At 41.5% G+C, this 17,818-nt stretch overlaps 1 protein-coding gene and 1 non-coding gene across 3 annotated transcripts in view; one reads left to right on the forward strand and one right to left on the reverse strand.

The window, feature by feature from the left end:
• The window catches only part of fam135a (family with sequence similarity 135 member A), a 208,960-nt gene that overhangs the window by 182,601 nt on the left and 8,541 nt on the right, over window positions 1-17,818 (forward strand). For both annotated transcript variants that reach the window (XM_078213301.1, XM_078213302.1), the window contains 4 exons: window positions 592-683; window positions 7,788-7,885; window positions 10,874-11,025; window positions 17,468-17,578. In XM_078213301.1, the coding sequence (XP_078069427.1) occupies window positions 592-683; window positions 7,788-7,885; window positions 10,874-11,025; window positions 17,468-17,578 (453 nt within the window). The remainder of the gene's footprint in view (window positions 1-591; window positions 684-7,787; window positions 7,886-10,873; window positions 11,026-17,467; window positions 17,579-17,818) is intronic.
• Window positions 14,043-14,241, reverse strand: LOC144494539 (U2 spliceosomal RNA). Its single transcript, XR_013498093.1, has one exon. It is a non-coding gene; the product is annotated as a U2 spliceosomal RNA (small nuclear RNA).

The following is a 17,818-nucleotide window of genomic DNA, read 5'->3' on the forward strand; positions in this document are numbered from 1 at the left end:
TAACGTAACCTTTCCCTGACACCAATCACCATTACCAAACTGGAGAATGACTAGCCGATACAGTAAATCGCCTGGCCAGTTCCTCTGTAGAACTAGTAACTTGGAAATGCACAAAAGGTCACTAAGCAGAACTTGATCCACTTGTCACCTCCAGATGTTGAAGCCAGGATTCAGAATAGGATTCATAAATATTGTTTTGAGAAAATAGTGGTGTGATACTTGCCTACCTTCAAATGTGTTCAATTTTATCTCACAAGCAAAAAATGGTGCTGAATATTAGGAACCATAATGAGAACCAATTATATTGGGCAGTTTTTAATGGATCAATGTACAATGAAGCAGACGGAAAGATTTCAGGTGTTTGATTTCGCTAATCTTCTACCTTCCTCCATGAACTTGTAATTAACTGGTGCAGAAAACATTAGAACACGATATGGTTTCCTTGTTACTGGAGAAAAAGTGTCCAGTTAACGTAGTTTGACTTAGCTGGCAATGTCCACTTATCACAAGCTTAATATTAAGTGTGTTTCTTAAAAAAAAACTCTTGTCAATTTAAAGCAAAAATGTTGATGTTTTGCTTGCCTGTCTTAGGGAACAGTGCAGATCTACGTTTGGTGAAAACCTACATTGAACTCGGATTGCCAGGAACCCAGATAGAGTTCCTAATGTCAGAGAGGAACCAGGTAAACATACTTTTTTTCTCCCCCAATCAAACACTAGTTGATATTCTGTGGCAATGAATTTTGTTAAAATTTTGAAATTCATTAGATCAAGGCACATGCAAATTGGCTTCCTCATAAGCGAGCCCATTTGGCTGGGTCAATAACAAACATTTGAATGTCTATCTCATTCAACTTACTCAGCTTTCAGTTACAACTTGCAAATAACTCGAGTTGTTTCAGTTCACTTAAGTTTTCGGTTTGGTGCAAATGTGAGTTTTGGATCTGATTGGTCACAGGTTGGCTTTTGGTTAGCCAATGAGAGCTCAGATTTAGCAGTTGTGTGGGTGGTTCTTCTGGACAAATCGGATACCTCTTAAGGATGGACTTTTTTCTGTCATTTTCACGGATAAATGAGTGCTAATTTAATTAAATTAGATTGTTGAAGTGTTAGAGGCCTTCTCTCAATTTGATATTTAAAAGAAACTACAAAAAAACAGGATTCTGGCAGGTATGTGTTTTTATATCTGGTAACTCAAGTCCAGCTACCTGAAAATGAGACATTGCATTCATTAATTTTAATTGTCATTAAATGAGCAAACTGGGGTGGCACAGTGGTTCGCACTGCTGCATCACAGCACCACGACCCGGGTTCAAATCCAGCCTCGGGTGACAGTCTGCACATTCTCCCTGTGTCTGTATGGGTTTCCTCCGGGTGCTCCGGTTTCCTCCCAGTCATAGAATAGAATCCCTGCAGTGCAGAAGGAGGCCATTCAGCCCATTGAGTCTGCACCGACAACAATCCCACCTAGATCCTATCCCCGCAACCCTAGGTATTTACCCTGCGAACCCCCCTGACACTATCCAACAACAATCCCTTTCCCCAATCCTATCCCCATAACCCCACATATTTACCCACCTAATCCCCTCTGATGCTAAGGGTCAATTTAGCATGGCCGATCCACCTGACATGCACATCTTTGGAGTGTGCGAGGAAACTGGAACACCCGAAGGAAACCCACGCAGACACGGGGAGAATGTGCAAACTCCACACAGTCACCTGAGGCCAGAATTGAACCCAGGTCCCTGGTGCTGTGAGGCAGCAGTGCTAACCACTGTGCCACCGTCCAAAGATGTGCAGGTTAAGTGGATCGGCCATGCTAAGTTGCCCCTTAGCATCAGAGGGGGTTAGGTGGGTAAATATGTGGGGTTATGGGGAGAGGGTTGGGGAAAGGGATTGTTGTTGGTGTAGGCTCGATGGGCTGAATGGCGTCCTTCTGTGTTGTAGGGATTCTACAATTCTAAAATAACAACAGGACACGTCGGCTAAGTGGCCTCTTGTCCTTGTTCCTGTCCTCGCCTCCAGCATCCCCAACCCAGCCTCACCTCTCACTCCCTGTTCTTGCCTTAGGTCCAGGTCTGCAGTTTTTCCGGCTGGCCACTGCACTCCCACTGAGGGCTTGGCTCCATCTGGTGGCAGAGGCTGCTCACTGCACTCCCACTGAGAGCCTAGCTCCATCTGGTGACAGAAGCTGATCAATGCAGGTAGTTCTGGGACCTCTGATTACTGCACTGACCACTAGATGGAACCTGGTCAACCTAAATTTTAGATTCTAAAACAGTGATTCCCAAATTGGTTCACGAGCCCCTTCAAGGGGTTTTCAGGAAAAAAATTCCATAACGCCATAACCAAAAGTGTTTGCGCATCAAAATGCCAAACTTCCACAGACATTGTGGCTGCAAGTAATTTGACATAGTAAAAATAAGTAGACGTCAGTTACAAAAATACAATTCTGCAAATGAACAGATACTCTCAATAACAGAAAACTACTTTGGTGTCTTGAGAATCAAAGTGAAGGTTATTGTAGCCAATATAATGGCAGTTCACTCCTTCAATCAGTTCGCACTCAGTCACTCTTGGTAGTGTGTATTGTTCCGATGAGACATGAGTATGTTCTCAGTTACTAATTCTTTGTTTGTTAGCATTCTTATTGCTTTTTATTTGAACTGCCCTACGCTACATAATGGAACAAGTGGCTGAACACAGGAAATGTAAAAGAGACAAAGTTTAAGCTTAATCAAAGTGATACAAGTTACAAAAGTGAAATCTTGGAAGAGCATTGCTGTTTTCATAATTTAATAAATTAATAATATAATAAATAATGTGATAGAAGTGTTAAGAACAAAATTTATATTTCCAAGATCATTGCTTTTATAATTTATATAGGGAGAAAACCCCTGAAAAATATTTATTTTTAAGAGGGCGTGGATTTGTAAGATTTGACATTTTCGTAAGAGGTGTTCACAGGATTTTAAAGTTTGGGAACCACTGACTGAAAGTACTGTATAGGCACCTGTATAGTGAGTTATCTTTATATTGAATACTGTATTGTATTTCCTTTATATTTAATGATGTATTTTATTTTGCAAGTTATTTCAGCTAGGGATATACAGTGCTGCAAATGTATGGTTCAGTATTTCAACCTGTACATCATTTTCCCGAGCAAGAAATGTCTGAAGGAACCTAACTCTGGCTTTAACCTTGATTCCTATGGAAGCTATGATTCACTTAAAGTTGTATTCTTCAAGAATGCAACCACAGTTTTAAGTGAGGACTTATTATACTGGGGATTAGTTTTCTATATCAGGTTTCACCAATATTTGAAGTTTAAGATTGTAATCTCTTATAGGGCGGCACAGTGGTTAGCACTGCTGCCTCACAGCACCAAGGACTCTGTTTCGATTCCAGCCTTGGGTGACTGTGTGGAGTTTGCACCTTCTCGCTGTGCCTGTGTGGGTTTCCTTCAGGTGCTCTGGTTTCCTCCCACAGTCCAAAGATGTGCAGGTTAGGTAGATTGGCCATGGTAAATTGCCCTTTAGTGTCTAAAGATGTGTCAATTAGGGGGATTAGCAGGGTAAATGTGTGAGGTTATGGGGATAGCTAGGATGCTCTGTAGGAGGGTCAGTGCAGACTTGATGGGCTGAATGGCCTCCTGCACTGTAAGGATTATATTCTATGGATTGTGAAGAGCAGCTCCTAAAATATTGTGCATTCTCTCATCATGTACACAGTGTAGCCCCCTCATTCCCTCACTGTTCCCCATCTCGGTTATCTACATGGGTTTACTCCGGGTGCTCCGGTTTCCTCCCACAGTCCAAAGATGTGCGGATTGTGGATTGGCAATGCTATATTGTCCCTTAGTGTCAGGGGGACTAGCTAGGGAAATGAATGGGGTTATGGGGATAGGGCTGGGTGGAATTGTAGTCAGTGTAGACTCAATGGGCCGAATAGCCTCTTTCTGCACTGTAGGATTCTATGATCTCCTCAGTTTAATTTCATATCCTTCTACAGAAGGCTTACTACTTTTAACTTGTTAATGTGCTGACCAGTTGAATTCTTCTGAAGCAGAGCATCACGTTACGAGCAAATAATATCTTAATGTGTTGTTGAGAAACTACAGTGCAACACATGATCCAAAACTCTTGCTCAGTATTGTTTCTTTCTATCCAGATTCTGTGGCTGCCTCCTTTAAGTTTAATTCCTTCGCCAGTACCACTGTATTTTGACTGTTTCATGATTGTTTAATTAAAAGGTTGTTCTCCCTGTGTCAGTAATACCTTGGTGATTTTTAAAAGTTTTCTCATTCTACTAAGCAGCATCAACCATTTTATTTCATTCTTTTGTCAATTGAGCATGTCTGAATCACATTCTTCAAAGTACCTTAACCATGCACTTCCATTTGCTAGTTGCATATCCAGTTTATGTAATGCTGTAGCGTTTCCAAACCTTGTAGGAAAAGGTTTTAAAGTTGATTAGCTTCTGAGAGGTACGCCTGTATTTTACCACTTTTGTCCTAAATTTTATAAGGGCAAAAAATTTCAAAATCTCGGTGCTAAGTTATCAATTCTGAAATGTTGAGGCTCTGAGCTGGGACTCTCCCAAACAGGGCTGAAATGGAAACAAAGAATCTGGATCTGTTCCTTTCTGGAAAATCCCAGAGACCTGCCAGTCAATGCATTTTGATTTTTCTTAAATCTACTGGAAAAAGTCATTATTTTGATCAACTTGTTGAATCAATAACACCTGATTGTTGTCTCCAAAGAACAATTATAGTTTGAGGAAATCCCCCAGACATTTGATAGATTTTCTCAACCTTGTATCTTTCTTTTGGGAGAATTTGACTAAAATGCAACCTTGGTTCCATTAGTCACCATCAAAAATGGAATTTTGGTGTTTGACAACCTTGAAGCCAAACAGCCACGCCCCCTGTGTTAATTGATCTCAAGGCTGGGCACTACTGGGAAATCTATAATTAATCTCAGTATCATCACAGTCAGATCCCCATCTTAATCATTATCTAATGATGCCTGCTGAAAGTCTGGTAATGTGAATAAGATTAGATGTTTCTGATCAAGTTAACTTGTTGGAGTATAATCTGAGGTCTTGTACAAATAGTAACTGCTATGTGAGGTGCCAGAGAATGATCATTGCTTGTAAATCCATACTTGAGCTTGAGACAGTGATGAGGAGGAATGAGAATAATATCAGCCATGATTGAATGGCGGAGCAGACTCGATGGGCAGTGTGGCCTAATTCTGCTCCTATGTCTTATGGTCTTATAGGACAAAGGAGCAGCGCTCTGAAAGCTTGTGATTTCAAGTAAACCTGTTGGACTATAACCTAGTGTCGTGTGACCTCTCATCTTGTCCACCCAATCCAACACCAGCATCAGTCCATCATGGCCACCATCCATTGAATAAGATCATGGCTGATCTGATTGAAACCTCAACCCCACACTCCTGCCTTGCCCAATTACCTTTCACCGCCGTGTTTATCAATAATCTATCAAGCTCAGCCCTAAAAAATTCAAAGATTCTGCTTCCACTGCTTTTTGAGGAAGAGAGTTCCAGAGACTCTCAACCCTCTGAGAGAAAGACATTCTCTTCATCTCTGTCTGAAATGAGTGAAAGCAAAGATTAGAATTCGAGGATCCCAGTTTTAAAACCTGTTTCAAATTTGATGTGACTAAGGCTTTTGTTTATATTACTGTCTCGTGGAATCATAGAATCCCTACAGTGCAGAAGGAGGCCATTCAACCCATTGAGTCAGCACTGACTCTCCAGCAGAGCATCCTACCCAGACCCTATCCCCTTAACCCCACACATTTATTCCACTAATTCACCTAACCTACAGATCTATTTCCAAAACTGGTTGCATTATACAGTTTTCATTCTCCCAAGTTTTAACATGAATATCCAGTCCGTTATTAGTGTATGGAGTGTTAGATCATATCAAATTTATCATTTTTTAAAACATACTTTTTCCTGAGTTCCTTATTCTGAAAGTTTGTGTGGTTTTAATTGTTCCGGGAATGTGAGTGATACTGTTAAGGTTGCATTTATTGTTCATCCCCCGGTTCTACTCTGGAGGTGATACTAAACTGCTTTGAACCATTGCAGTTCTTGTAGTCCAAGATGAAAGTCCAAGTTAGAGTGATGTTTGGTTTGGAGGTGATGCTCCGGATTTTTTTGTGGTAAAAGCTGCAGTGGAGAGTGGAGCTGTCTGTGAGCACAGATACAGAATAGTAAATTTCAAGATGTCCATTCAGTTCCTGTTTCACCTGGAAGGAGTGTTCAGGGCCTTGGATGGTGAGAAAAAACAAGCAGAACTTGTATCTGCTGTGCATCCATGGAAAGTTGCCATGGGAAGGGGTGTTGGGGTTGATTGAGGAGTGGGTCAGGTTGTCGCAGAGGTCCTTTAGAATGCTGAGAAGGGAAGGGGAGATATGTTTGCCAGCATCACACTGAAGGTGGCAGATCCGGTGAATCACATTGTCTGTATCTTTAAGACTTGATTAGCTGTAGAGATTCACATTCTAATCAGTATTCTGTAACTTGATTTTGTGTCTCTGTTTGCCTTGTTTGAGAGCAGATTTCCACTCCATCTGACAAAGGAGCAGGGCTCCGAAAGCTAATGGTATTTGCTACCAAATAAACCTGTTGGACTTTAACCTGGTGTTGTTAAAACTCTTACTGTGTTTACCCCAGTCCAATGCCGGCATCTCCACATCAGATCCGGTGAACCCAGACATCGGTCAGTTTTATGCACCATATTCATTACTGACACTGCAATCTGCTGGATATGGAGAGATCAAACACCGATTGAGTGACCATTTTGTGGCACCTCCCTATTCATTCCCCAAGTACGATCCTGAGTTTCGTGTCACATACCATTTTAATTTGCCACCTTTCTCTCATTTTGAACCCTCTGTCCTCAGCCTCCTGCAGTGTAGCTCTAGACTTTGATACAAACTAGAGCAAAAAAACTAAACTCCAGCAATGAGACTGACTGCCCTTAACATCAAAGTAGCACTCGACCGAGTGTGCATCAAGGAACCCGAGCAAAATTGAAGTCAATGGGAATCAAAGTGGGGGGGGGGGGGGGGGGATTTACTGGTTGCAGTCATACCTAGCACAAAGAAAGGTGGTTGTTGAAAACCAATCATCTCAGCCTCAGACAATTGCTGTAGGAGTTTTTTGGTAGTGTCCTAGACCCAACCATCTTCAGCTGCTTTATCAATGACTTTTTGTCCACCCTAAGGTCAAAGATGAGGAAGTTCACTTGCAATTCCTCAAATAATGAAGCAGTACTTGGCTATACGCAGCAAGACCTGAACAACTCCATGCATGTTGTAGCCTGGAGCTGTAGATAGTGACGGTAGAGGCTCCAGTTTTCTTTCCATCATATGGCTGTCAGGAATATCTCCTGCTCGTGTCTGCTATTGGCATATGTTGGAAGGATTTACAACTTGATGGTCAAGCTGTTTGCATGCGGTATGAGCTTGCTTTCCTTGGCCATCAAGTCCTGGAGCGGAACTTGAACCTTGCTTCAGTCAGGGATGACTACACCACAAGACCTCCTGTGATTGTGTTACAAGCTGGCTTTCCCCAGACTCTTGCAGCGTTCTGACTTCCATCATCAGCTGACTTGTATCAAAACATCATTATGATTATAGTATCCTTTGCTTTTTTGTGAACACTGTGACAGGGAGTCTCATTAAACTTCTCTGCCATGTCTGAAGATAAAGTTTATATTTCATGACTGAATATTTATCTTCCTTTCTCTAGAATGACACATTTGCTGACTTTGATTCCATGACTGATCGACTTCTGGATGAGATAATACAGTACATTCAAATTTACAATCTTTCTGTTTCCAAAATCAGGTAAGCTGGCAAGAAATACTTGTAGATTTATCGTTACTTTCAAGAGAAATACTTTTATTTTAAAAAGTTATCCATATTTCTTGGCCTGCAAATTTGAAAATCTTATCTTAAACATGGAAACAAAGCAATGATTTTACATGCATACATGCAGTCAGAATCATTTAATCATTATTCTGCTATAGCCACATAATGCCATCACCTAAAATTCTAGCTAAATTCTCCTGCCTTGCCACCTGTCTTCATATTTCAATAATATCCTTAAAGCCTTGAGATTTGTTTTCAGGCTTCAACCTGTTTTCCCTTTTCTTCTCTACTTGGGGCTGAATATTTGCTCCCAATTCAGAAGCACAGACTCAGAAAAATTCCCAACTTCACAAATTCGACTCACAACAACGCAGGGAGAAAGCGCCCAGAACAGTCAGTGTACTGGTGTCGCTTTGGGTAAAGCATTGAGCCCTCGACTCAGTGGCCTTAGGAAAATTCAGGCTTTAATGTCTACTGTTTTCTTGTCTTCTGTGCTATACGTATGCTCTGGCTTGTTCTCTCTGAATTTCAGTAGTGAAGGCTCAGGAAATGTTTGGAAAACTTGCAATCAGGTTCCACTTGCCAACCAATCTGCATTCTGTTTTCTCGCATACAATTTAGTGTTTCCTTTACTGTTGATTTATTTTCTGAGCTGTCCTGATGAGTGCAAAATGAAAAGCTTTGATTGCACATCTCTGATCAGCAACATTAAAGCAGGAAAATTATGATGAACCTTTATAAAACACTGGTTCCGTCTCAACTGGAAAACTGTGACCAATTTTGGACACAGCACTTTAGAAAACATATGCATGGCGCAATTCTCCCCAAAAGAATTCTAAGTGTTGAATTTGCGTGAAAACTGGAATAATTTGCGATGTTTTTTTTCAGTGGGAGTTCAGTGAAGAATCTCCCACACTCTGTGCACTGCGGAGGCCACCAGGGTGAATATCATTAAATTTCAGGAGACGTGGCCTATTCCCGCTGGAGAGGCTGAAATCAGCGCACTGTCGATGCCGAGATCGGCGCATGTGCAGTGTCCCTGCATTGCCGGCCTCCCGATTGCTGGCCAGCCCCCCAAACCCCTGCATTGCCAGCTCTCCGACCCCTCACAGCCCGATCGCTGGCCCCCTGACCATTCCCGGACTCAGCCCTGACACCCCCCCCCCTCCCCCCACCCCAAGTACAACAACCTCAGAAGGCTGACTCCTGTCCCCTGTCCCCCCAGCCCGCCACAGTCGCTGGCCTCCCTCCTTCCCTCATCGATCCCGACTGCAGAGTGGCAGCAGGACCCCTACCCCCACCGATTGCCGCCTAGGTCCCACCCCCTTGGTACTGCCCCATGGCTGGTGGGCAGTGCCAAGGTACCCCCTGAGCATTGGCACTTTTCCCCTTGGCCAGTGCCAGGGTGCCAGTGCCCAGGGATCACTACCCCACTGTTGCCCACCCCCCCTCCCCCCAAACCCTCACTCTAGGGGGTGGAACATTCTGGTGGGGTGGGAGATGCTAACAGGCCCGGAGACCTCAGTCCCGGTTCCGCTAATGATATTGAAATAATATTAAAATGACCATTCAAGTTGTCTGTGCATCTCCCTGCTCCGGCGCAGAGCAAATGCTGCCGGAAATCTGGCGCTGGGAGACACAAGCGGGGGTCAAACACCCCAGCAAACCCCACCAATCGGCTGCTGCGGACGTCTCCCAGCCCAGTACACTAAAATATTAGCGCAGCGGGATGGGAGAATCGTGGCCATAGCCTTTAGAGCTGATGTATAAATGTTTACCAGAGTGGTTCCAGGGATGAAAGACTTTAGTTTTGTGGGTGTGTTGGAGAAGCTAGTCTGCTCTCTCTTGGGAGAAGAGGGTTGAGACGAGGTTTGATAGGATTTGTTAGAATTGTGAGAGGTCCGGTCCGAGTAGGTAGAGAGAAATTGTTCCCATTGGTGAAAAGCTCGAAATAAAAGACAGATTTAAGGTGATTGACAAACTAACCAGAAGCAACAGGAGGATTTTTTATGCATCGAGTGATTAGGATCTGGAACCACTGGCATAGAGTGTGGTGGAGGCAGATACGATGTGGCTTTCAAAAATGAAAATATGAAGAGAAAATATTTTCAGGCCTATGAGGAAAGTTGGGTGAGGAAAGTTGGGAAATTGACAATTAGCTTAATTGTTCTTGCAGGGAGCTGGTGTGAATGGGATGGGTTGAATGGCCTTCTGTGCTGTACCTATTCTGTGAATTCTATGAATAAATTTTCAAAACTAAATACTCTTTAAATTTAATATATTATATATATATATATTGTGCCTGCTGCTGTATAGAAAATTTCACTTTCAAAATCCTGCCATGCTTTTCAACAATAACTTTTAAATCAGTGGTGCCAGAATCTGTACAAAGCATGGAAGTAAAGTGATGTTTCAATTATCAATACTGAAGCTACCTTAAGGGCACTATTTAATCTCAGGTGCTGCTTTGGGATCAAATGGGAATCAGCAGATTCATTTAACTCTCTGTTCAGGCAAAACTAGACTTCACTTTTGTGTTGCACATTTTTGCATTAGTGTGAGGCAGTAATTGTTTTTCTTCAACATGAAAGTTATTCAGCTTCCTGTCCACTCCCTCAAATATCCCTTTCCCAACTCTCACTGCAGCTTTTTGTATGATTCTTCTGTGCTGTGTAATCACTCAATGTCTTTTGTAGACCAACGATGTGAATTATATTTTTAACCATTCTAGATATTAGGTATGTGGGAATTTACACAACACTGATGATATCCAGGACGATTTAGCAGATAGTGGAAATTGTGAACCAGAAATTAATTTTCACTTCATGAAACGTATTGATGATCCATTGCTACTGATGTCATGGAAGAAGATGCATACTTCTTTTAATTCTTTTGATCAAATTATGTTTTGAAATATTTTGTTCAACTCTCCTAATCGCACTTAATTCTCTCTCTCTCGAACAGTTTCATAGGACACTCTTTGGGTAACTTAATCATTCGATCTGTTCTTACAAGACAAAGATTTAAGTTTTACTTGAACAAGCTGCACACCTTTCTTTCTTTGTCTGGGCCTCACTTGGGGACATTGTACAATAGCAGTGCACTCGTCAATACAGGTAAGCAAAGAATCTGTTGATGTAAAGCACCGAGAGAACAACCCAAAACTCATAATATATAAACATTCCTAACTAGACGTGCACCATCTATTGAATCAGAGAATCCCTACGGTTCAGAAGGAGGCCATTTGGCCCATTGAGCCTGTACTGACAACAATCCCACCTGGACCCTATCCCCGTAAAGCCACGTATTTGCCCTGCTAATTCCCCTGACACTAAGGGTCAATTTAGCATGGCCAATCAACCTAGCCCATACATCCTTGGAGTGTGGGAGGAAATCGGAGCACCCAGAGGAAACCCAGGGAGAGAATGTACAAACTCCACACAGACACGGGGAGAATGTACAAACTCCACACAGACACGGGGAGAATGTACAAACTCCACACAGACACGGGGAGAATGTGCAAACTCCACACAGACAGTGACCCAATGCTAGAATTGAACCCGGATCCCTAGTACTGTGAAGTAGCAGTTCTACTGTGCCCCCATGCTGCCCCACCCCAGAAAATCCAGCCCCTTGTGTTATGTGTTCTCTTCTTATCCCCTCTCTAAGCTTATCTTTGTACTGTTGTAAGCTTGAGGACACTTAGAGGGATTAGATCTTATAAGAGATAAATAACCCAAAACTTTTTTGCTATTGGACTGTCTGTTGATTTGTCCTTGTTATTGCAAAAACAAATTGTTGCTCTTGAAAGAGAGAGAAAAAGAACAGGGCAAAACTTAAAGCTGTAAACTGAATGATATCTCGCATCTCTCTGGCCTTTGTTGTAGGAATTCTCTCAGAATTTCTACTTTTTGAAATAATATCAAATAAAAACCCTTTTTACTATTGTTCAGTATTAAGCTATGCAGCTTGATCTTATGTTTGTTAGCCTACAGTTTTATTACTATAGTTTTATTTCTCCTCTGTTGGAATGGAATATACTAATATCTAATGGGATATTCTAATATACCCATATTTAAATAAGGATGTGCTGGCCTTGGGAAAGGTCCAGAGGAGGTTAACAAGAATGATCCCTGGAATGAAGAGCTTGTCATATGAGGAACGGTTGAGGACTCTGGGTCTCTACTCGTTGGAGGATGAGGAGGGATCTTATTGAAACTTACAGGATACTGCGAGGCTTGAATAGAGTGGATGTGGAGAGGATGTTTCCAGTAGGAAAAACTAGAATCAGAGGGCACAACCTCAGGCTAAAGGGACGATTCTTTAAAACAGAGATGAGGAGGAATTTCTTCAGCCAGAGAGTGGTGAATCTGTGGAACTCTTTGCTGCAGAAGGCTGTGGAGGCCAGGTCATTGAGTGTCTTTAAGACAGAGATAGATAGGTTCTTGACGAATAAGAGGATCGGGGAAAAGGCAGGAGAATGGGGATGAGAAAAAAACAGCCATGATTGAATGGTGGAGCAGACTCAATGGGCCGAGTGGCCTAATTGTGCTCCTATGTCTTATGGTCTTATACCTTTGCTGAGAGTTATGAAATGTCTCCTTAAATATCTTCCACTATTTCTCTACTGTCGTATCTTTTAATTTATTTCCTCAGTTTACTTTAGTCGATTCTGTCCTCATACCCTTTTTATTGCCTTTATTTGAGTTGAAGACACTTGTCTTCAACCCACACTTGTCGCCCTCAAACTTAACGTGAAATTCTACCATGTTATCATCACTGTTGTCTCGGGGCTACTTTACTATGAGGTTGTTACTTAATTTTGTTTCATTGCACATTACCTGGTTTAAAATAGCCTATTCCCTGGTTCGCCCTCAAATGTACTGCTGTAACATAGAACATAGAACAGTACAGCACAGAACAGGCCCTTCGGCCCACGATGTTGTGCCGAGCTTTATCTGAAACCCAGATCAAGCTATCCCACTCCCTATCATCCTGGTGTGCTCCATGTGCCTATCCAATAACCGCTTAAATGTTCCTAAAGTGTCTGACTCCACTATCTCTGCAGGCAGTCCATTCCACACCCCAACCACTCTCTGCGTAAAGAACCTACCTCTGATATCCTTCCTATATCTCCCACGACGAACCCTATAGTTATGCCCCCTTGTAATCGCTCCATCCACCCGAGGAAATAGTCTTTGAACGTTCACTCTATCTATCCCCTTCATCATTTTATAAACCTCTATTAAGTCTCCCCTCAGCCTCCTCCGCTCCAGAGAGAACAGCCCTAGCTCCCTCAACCTTTCCTCATAAGACCTACCCTCCAAACCAGGCAGCATCCTGGTAAATCTCCTCTGCACTCTTTCCAGCGCTTCCACATCCTTCTTATAGTGAGGTGACCAGAACTGCACACAATATTCCAAATGTGGTCTCACCAAGGTCCTGTATAGTTGCAGCATAACCCCACGGCTCTTAAACTCCAACCCCCTGTTAATAAAAGCAAACACACTATAGGCCTTCTTCACAGCTCTATCCACTTGAGTGGCAACCTTTAGAGATCTGTGGATATGAACCCCAAGATCTCTCTGTTCCTCCACAGTCTTCAGAACCCTACCTTTGACCCTGTAATGCACATTTAAATTAGTCCTACCAAAACAATGTTCCTGCATGTACACCAAACCCATCTTTCAGGCTGACTTTGCCAATCTGATTCATCCAATCGATATAAAATTAAAATCATCCATGGGTATTGCAACACAAGCTCCTATTATTTCTTCCTCTATACTCTGTACTGCAATATAGCCATTGTTAAAGGCCCTGTAAAGTACTACCACAAAAGATTTGTCTTTACTGTTTCTTATCTCAACCCAATCTGATTGTACACCTTGGTCTTCTGAGCTAAGGTCATCCCTTGCTACTGTACTAATGTCATCCTTAATTAATAGAGCTACTCCAGCCTCTTTTCCTAGATTCCTCCTCTTCCAAAATGTCAAATATCTTTGAGTGTTTAGGTCCCAGCTTTTTAAAAAATTTATTTATCCAATTCAATCAAATCAAGTCCAATTCAGTCTCAACAAGTGAGACATTCCCGATCCAAGCTGACGAGACAGGGCTCTCACCTCCTGTCTTGGGCTTGATCTACATGATCCAAGCTGATTGGAGTAGGCATTGCACCTCCTCCAAGGCTTGATCTCATTTGCATCTTAGCCAAAAGGCCGAGATGCCGCTTTTAAAAATTGCTTCAAATGAAGCTAAAATGTAACCTAATGACTTCAACCAAGTACAGCATGTTGATACTACACTTGATCTTAGCCAAAAGACCGAGAAGCGAGCCACATCTCAGCTATCAGGTCATGCATATTTATATTTGTACTAACAAGTTATCAATTTGTTGCAAATTCTGGCCTTATCTGCTGGTTCACTCTGAAGATTGGACACTCTGTCTCTTCCCTCTGTTCCTGTCACATTCTGGTTATCATTTCTTCTATTGCCTTCTCTGTTCTCTTTAATTTCCCACTTGTCCCTTCATGTGATCCCTTCCTCCTGTTCTACTGTCTTATTTATACAACTTACCAGAACACTGGTCCCAACACAGCTCAGGACCATCCCAGCAGTACCGCTCCCAGTTTCCCCAGTACTGGTGCTCGTACCTCTTGAATCAAAATCCATTTCTCCCACACCAATCTTTGAACAATGCTTTTAACTCTCCAGTCTTTCTTACTCTGCACGAGTTCACTTATGGTTCAAGTGGTAATCCAGAGATTATTACTTTTATGGCTCTTTTTTAGTTTGACACCCAGCTATTTGTAATCACTAAGCAGAACCTCTTCAAAAAGGGATAAGGGAGAAACTAGAGAAAGCTGCAAGGTCAGGACAAACACAGACTGATTGGGCTGAAAGTCCCTTTTCCATGTTGTTATTTCTATGTAGTTCCATTATGTAATTACAGTAAATTACCAGCATCTGTAAATTTAAAGGAGGCTGTGATTATCTCTCCTTTTCTCCTCCCTCATTTGGTACAGAGATATGGTGCAACTCCACTTGTAACTTTGGAATATTTCAGAGAATATCTAGGTTGATGCTGGTGATGTATTTTGTGAAGCAGGTGCTAGCAATTTGAATTGTGCTTGTCGCTATCAGGACAGTTCTGATTAAACAGGAGCACTAACCATTTATAGTCTATTGTGCAGTAATTCAAAACCAACCACAGCACAAAATGAATCCAAGCTGCATTTTGCTTGGGCGAGAACAACATTCATGTGTACACTTCAAATCTCCCCAAGAGTAAAACTCTAGCTGGTTATTGACTCGGGTTAAATAGCTCTTTTAATAGGCAACTCTAATCAGAATGAAAGTCTAAAACGTCAAATTGGTACTTTCGAGTGGCTGAAACTGACAGAACTTGCAGTTTGCCTATTACCAGCAAACCAAAGTGGAAAAATATTAAGATTCACATAAGTAATTTCAAATTGGACTAATAATAGACTGTTAATAACTTGAGGTCACCTGAAATATAAAAATAATCTTAAAGTACTGAAACAGTTGATGGAGGAAAGATGAAAATGAGTTGTAATCTAATTTATTGATGGAAACAGAATAAGGAAGAACTACTTGGACAAAGCATGAAAATTGAGCTGATTGAAGGGCTGATCGTTCTAATTGAGATTTTTTTAAATGTTAAAAGGATTCAACAGGAAAAGAGAAATTAATTTCCTCTGGAGAGGGAATCAAGAATAAGGGGCATAACCTTAAAATTAGAGCATCGCCAACCAGGAGCAAAATCGCAGAGAATCTGAAATTCCCTACTCCAAAAGGTTATAGATGCTGGGTCAGTTAAAACTTTCAATATTGCTATGAAGCAAATAGATTTTTGTTGGGTAAGGATATGATGAAATAGGCAGGTAAATTAAGTCTTGATCTAATGGAGCAGACTCAAGGGGCTGAATGATCGACTTCTGTTCCTACTGTTGTTATGAAACATAAAAGCATTTTACAGTAAGGCAAGGCAAAATCTTTACGGTTCTGGACAGTAAAGATCTGGCAACTATATCTCTAAATATGATAGTTTGGAATATTGTACTTGATTGTGCTGGTTAGGTTGATTAGCCATGCTAAATTGCCCTTAGTCTCGGGGAGATTAGCAGGGTAAATATGTGGGGTTACAGGGATAGGGCCTGGGTGGGATTGTTCTCGGTGCAGGTTTGATGGGCTGAATGGTCTCCTTCTACACTGTAGGGATTCTATGATTAACTTTCTCAACTGAGAGGAAAAATATAAGTAATTTCATATAAGCAGGAGTAGACTATTCGGCCCCTTGTGCCTGCTCCACCATTCAGCTAGATCATGGCTGAGCTTCTGCTTCAATATCATTTTCTCACACTATCCTTGATATCTTTAATATCTAGAACATGTCTCAATTTCTATCTTAAACATACTCAATGACTATTCCTCCACAGCCCTCTGGAGTAGAGAATTCCAAAGATTCACTACTCTGAGTGAAGAAACTCCTCATCTCAGTCCGAAATGGCCTCCCTCTTATCCAAGACTATTGTCTCCTGGTTCAAGAAACCCCCCCTCCCCCCATCCCAGCCAGGGGAAACATCCTTCCTGAATCTACCCTGTTGAGCCCTGTAAGATTTTGTATGTTTTATCTTTCATTCTTCTAAACGCTCAAGAATACAGTAGCATTATATGAGAGATTTAGAACAGGGGGAAAAAAACACAGTAGCCATTTGAATCTTTTTAGAGAAAAAAACAAGTAGAAATCAGCTTTGTGCATTGGTGTGAAGAAAATTGCAGCTTTTCATTTGCATAATTCCTGGAAAATGACTGGGGCTAATCAACTTTGCCCATTAAAGTTTATAAAACTAAAGCTATTTGGCAAACCTTTTTATTTTAAATATTCAGCTTGGCAAGTGTGACTGGATTAACATCTATGCCTTTGAACTTGAGTGAGTAAACTTCATCAGTTCTAGTAGTAGAGCACTTCACCTTGGAGAAATAAGGAATCAGTTCCACATCATGGGAATATGTCTGCTAATCATGGAAAGAGGAGGGTATCTTATATCTATGGAGAAAAACCGAAAAGCTGTCTAATTTATGAATGAGATGGACAATTGCCCAATATTTTAGTATACATTGAGGAACATAACAATTGTTAAGAGATCATAGTGTCATAGAATCTGCGCACAGAGACAGGCCCTTCTGGTCCTGCCAATCAAAAAGCCCATCTAAGCTAACCCATTTGCCTGCAATAGAAATGGTCATGGTCCACCTGGTTCACCTTCTACCATCCTAGTAGTTACATGTTGCAACAATAAAGTAACTATTGGCTGTATCAATCAATCTCTATCAATCAGTCCACAGCACCTTCAATAACGACACACAAATAGTGGTGGAGAGCTTTGGGAATCGTAGATCCAAAGTCATCTATTTCTCTAAAGCATGCTTTAAGAACAAAACTTTCGAACTGAAGTTGAGTTTGTACATATCTTTGACTTCTCTTGCTGTAATTCCCTCACTGACTTTCATACCTTGTTGCGCTACTTTCATGAACAGGACTCTGGTTTATGCAGAAGTGGAAGAAATCTGGATCCCTACTACAGCTAACATGTCGAGATCACTCTGATCCTCGGCAAACCTTTCTGTACAAACTCAGTAAAAAAGCAGGTAGGTGGCACAGAACTGTTAAACATAGCAGAAAGTTGGTTGCTGTTGTACCCTAACTTACTTTTTGATGTAATGCAAGCATTTTGCAAGAATCAAAGGATTTTTCTTTGCATTCTACCAGTTGCTTGGTGTTTGTGAATAATATTTAAACCATCTGTCACAACTGTCCTCATTGGAGAAACAGGAAAATGATTATTTCTGAGTCACACATGTATAAACTGAACAGCAGAGTACAAGGTT

The sequence above is a fragment of the Mustelus asterias genome, chromosome 5 (genome assembly GCF_964213995.1).
Source record: "Mustelus asterias chromosome 5, sMusAst1.hap1.1, whole genome shotgun sequence".
Taxonomy (NCBI): domain Eukaryota; kingdom Metazoa; phylum Chordata; class Chondrichthyes; order Carcharhiniformes; family Triakidae; genus Mustelus; species Mustelus asterias.